The following is a 2,606-nucleotide window of genomic DNA, read 5'->3' on the forward strand; positions in this document are numbered from 1 at the left end:
CCATTTATTCAGATCATATTATTCTTGTAGTTTGGACTTCAACGTAATACAGCATATTGCACTTACCAGAGAGCAGCACAACAGAAAAAGTACAATACTTCAGTTTATTCCCAAGGAAGAATAAGATGTTGTGATAGTTGTTGCTCTTCTTAAATACATGAAACCAACTGAAAATCTAAGTATATGTACACAAGATTTACTAAGTCCCTGAATATGCCATTCAAAATTTTACACAGACTTTTTTGCTTTTCTTATATTTTTTACAGAGATATACAGTATGTCACACACAGTTTCAGCTTGAGAAAACTTTGCACAGTTATACCCCAGCTACGAGGCTGTTGGGTTTTTTGTTTTGTTGTTGTTGGTTTTCTTGGAAGGATCCCCCCCAGATTTATGCCAATGATTATTCGGATAATTTTCTGCAGGATTGTCCCCCCACTCCCCACCCCCTCCCCCTAGCCAGAATGCTGAAGGAAATACCAATTAAAAATAAGTCTAGAAGAAGAAAGCCATTACATCATGACAAAGGTTAAACTGTATATATTGCACATCAGTACAGAAACATAATGCAGTAACGCTTTCATCCCCGCCTTTCCCTCTCTCCCACGTGCCCCTCCTTGCTCCCGGGGCTGGGCCGCGTGGGGGAACCTAACTGTACTCGTAGTCTGACGAGTCCTCCTCGGACACCCCTGTCAGGTCTCTGCGGTAAGAGTCCATGCCGTTCTCCTCCATCTCGCCCGCTGGCCGGAGGGTTTTGCCCACGCCTTTGCGCTCCTCCATTTTGATGGTGTCGTAGAGTCCCTTAGGTTCATCTTCAAGGAGGATGTTCCTCTCCGAGTGAGAGGGTTTCATTTGGCAGACGTTTTTGAGGAAGAGGAGGACAGGGGCATAAAGCACGTTGGCGAGCCCCATGCCCAGGTTGAGCTGCGCAAAGCCCATAGTGTGCACAATCTGGCCGGCCACGATGGGCCCCAGGGCGTACGCCACAGAGTAGGAGATGTCTGCGATGGCGTAGACGCTGCCGTAGACAGAGACGTGGCGCACGTCCACCAGGAAGGCCAGGGTGGGCAGCAGGGCCGTGTCCACCAGGGCGATGCCGAAGCAGATGCCGCAGAGGGGAACGATGACCTGCCCAAAATTCCTGCAGGCCGGCACCAGGCAGGAGCTGGCGCCGATGATGGCCATGCCCAGGGCCCCGTAAAACCACTGGAGGTGGGGGTACGCGGCGGCCAGCCGGACAGTGACGTAGACGCCCAGCACGTGGGGGAAGAAGGCGGGCAGCCAGGTGAGGCCCACCTCCCACTCGCTGGCCCCCATGGACTCCTTCATCCAGTTGGCGATGGTGGGCTCCAGGAAGGCCAGGGGGATGTTGCAGGTGGCCAGGGCCCCCGCCACCACGGCGATGTAGGGGTCGACCATGAGGCGGTGGATGGGGGTGCCGACGGGCATGTTGGCCCGCGCCCCGGCGGCGCAGGGCGGCGCCAGGGCCAGCAGCAGCAGCCCGTCGAGGAGGCAGACGCAGGCCAGCACCAGGAAGGGCACCCGCTTGCCGGCGAACTCGTAGAGGATGCCGCCGAAGGGGGGGGCGGCCAGGCTGCCGAAGGAGATGCAGGCCAGCGCCGTGCCCAGGGCGCGGCTCCGCGCCGGCTCCTCGGCGTAGCGGTCGGCGATGAGGGCGATGCCGGCCGTGTCGGCGAAGGCCGAGCCCAGCCCCTGCAGGCTGCGCGCCGCGAACAGCGTCGCGTAGTTCTCCGCGAAGGCGAAGGTGGCGGTGGAGAGGAACATGACGGCCAGCCCGGCCAGCAGCGGCGCCTCGTAGCCCACGCGGTCGATGAGGGTGCCGCTGAGCGGGTTCACCAGCAGCTGCAGCATGGCCTTGGAGGCGAACAGCACCCCGATCTGCACGTCCTCGTTGCCCCCCGCGGCCGGCGGGTACCGCGGCCGCAGGAGGCTCCGGTTGCCGCCGCCGCCGCCGCTCTCGTTGCCCCCCGCGGGCGCGAACGGGCCGGCGGCGTCCCCCCCGCCGCGCATGGCCGCGATGTAGTCGGGGATGATGGGCACGATGACCATGTAGAGCATGTTGTCCAGCAGCAGCGCCACGCACACCACCACCAGCAGCAGCCGCCGCTGCCGCCGCGCCTCCCCCATGGCGGTGCCCAGCCGCCGCCGCCGCTCGCCCACCGCCTCCGAGAGCCGCGCCACGGCGGCCCGCGCCCGGCCCGCGCCCCCCTCCTCCGACATGGCCCTCAGCGCCGCCGCCGCCCCGCCGCCGCCCGCATGGGGCACGGCAGGGGCGGCCCCGCCGCCTCCGCCGCCCGAGCCGCCGCCGCCGCTCACCTCCCGGCGGCCGCCGCCAGCCCGCGCCGCCGCTGCGAGGCGGCTCCGAGGGGCCGGCCCTCCATCACCACACTAATAAGCGCCGCGCACGGAAACCCCACCCGCCCCCGCCACCGCGCCGGCCCCGCACCCCCCCCCTCCCGCCGGCCCGGCCCCGCCGCCCGCCCTCCGCGCCCCGCCCCGCCCCGCCGTACCGCGCCGGTGGCGGCAGTCCTGCCCGGCCGCGGGAAGGGGGCTGCGGGGCGGAGGGCGGGGGGGGGGGGGGCGCC

At 64.8% G+C, this 2,606-nt stretch overlaps 1 protein-coding gene across 1 annotated transcript; it reads right to left on the reverse strand.

Annotated features, from left to right (window-relative positions):
- Nucleotides 1–574: 574 nt before the first annotated feature.
- On the reverse strand, nucleotides 575–2,241 carry SLC18A3 (solute carrier family 18 member A3). Its single transcript, XM_075026889.1, has one exon. It carries the CDS (start codon nucleotides 2,239–2,241, stop codon nucleotides 649–651), a length of 1,593 nt encoding a protein of 530 aa, XP_074882990.1. The 3' UTR covers nucleotides 575–648.
- Nucleotides 2,242–2,606: the final 365 nt, after the last annotated feature.

This window comes from Buteo buteo, chromosome 4 (assembly GCF_964188355.1).
Source record: "Buteo buteo chromosome 4, bButBut1.hap1.1, whole genome shotgun sequence".
NCBI classification, from domain to species: domain Eukaryota; kingdom Metazoa; phylum Chordata; class Aves; order Accipitriformes; family Accipitridae; genus Buteo; species Buteo buteo.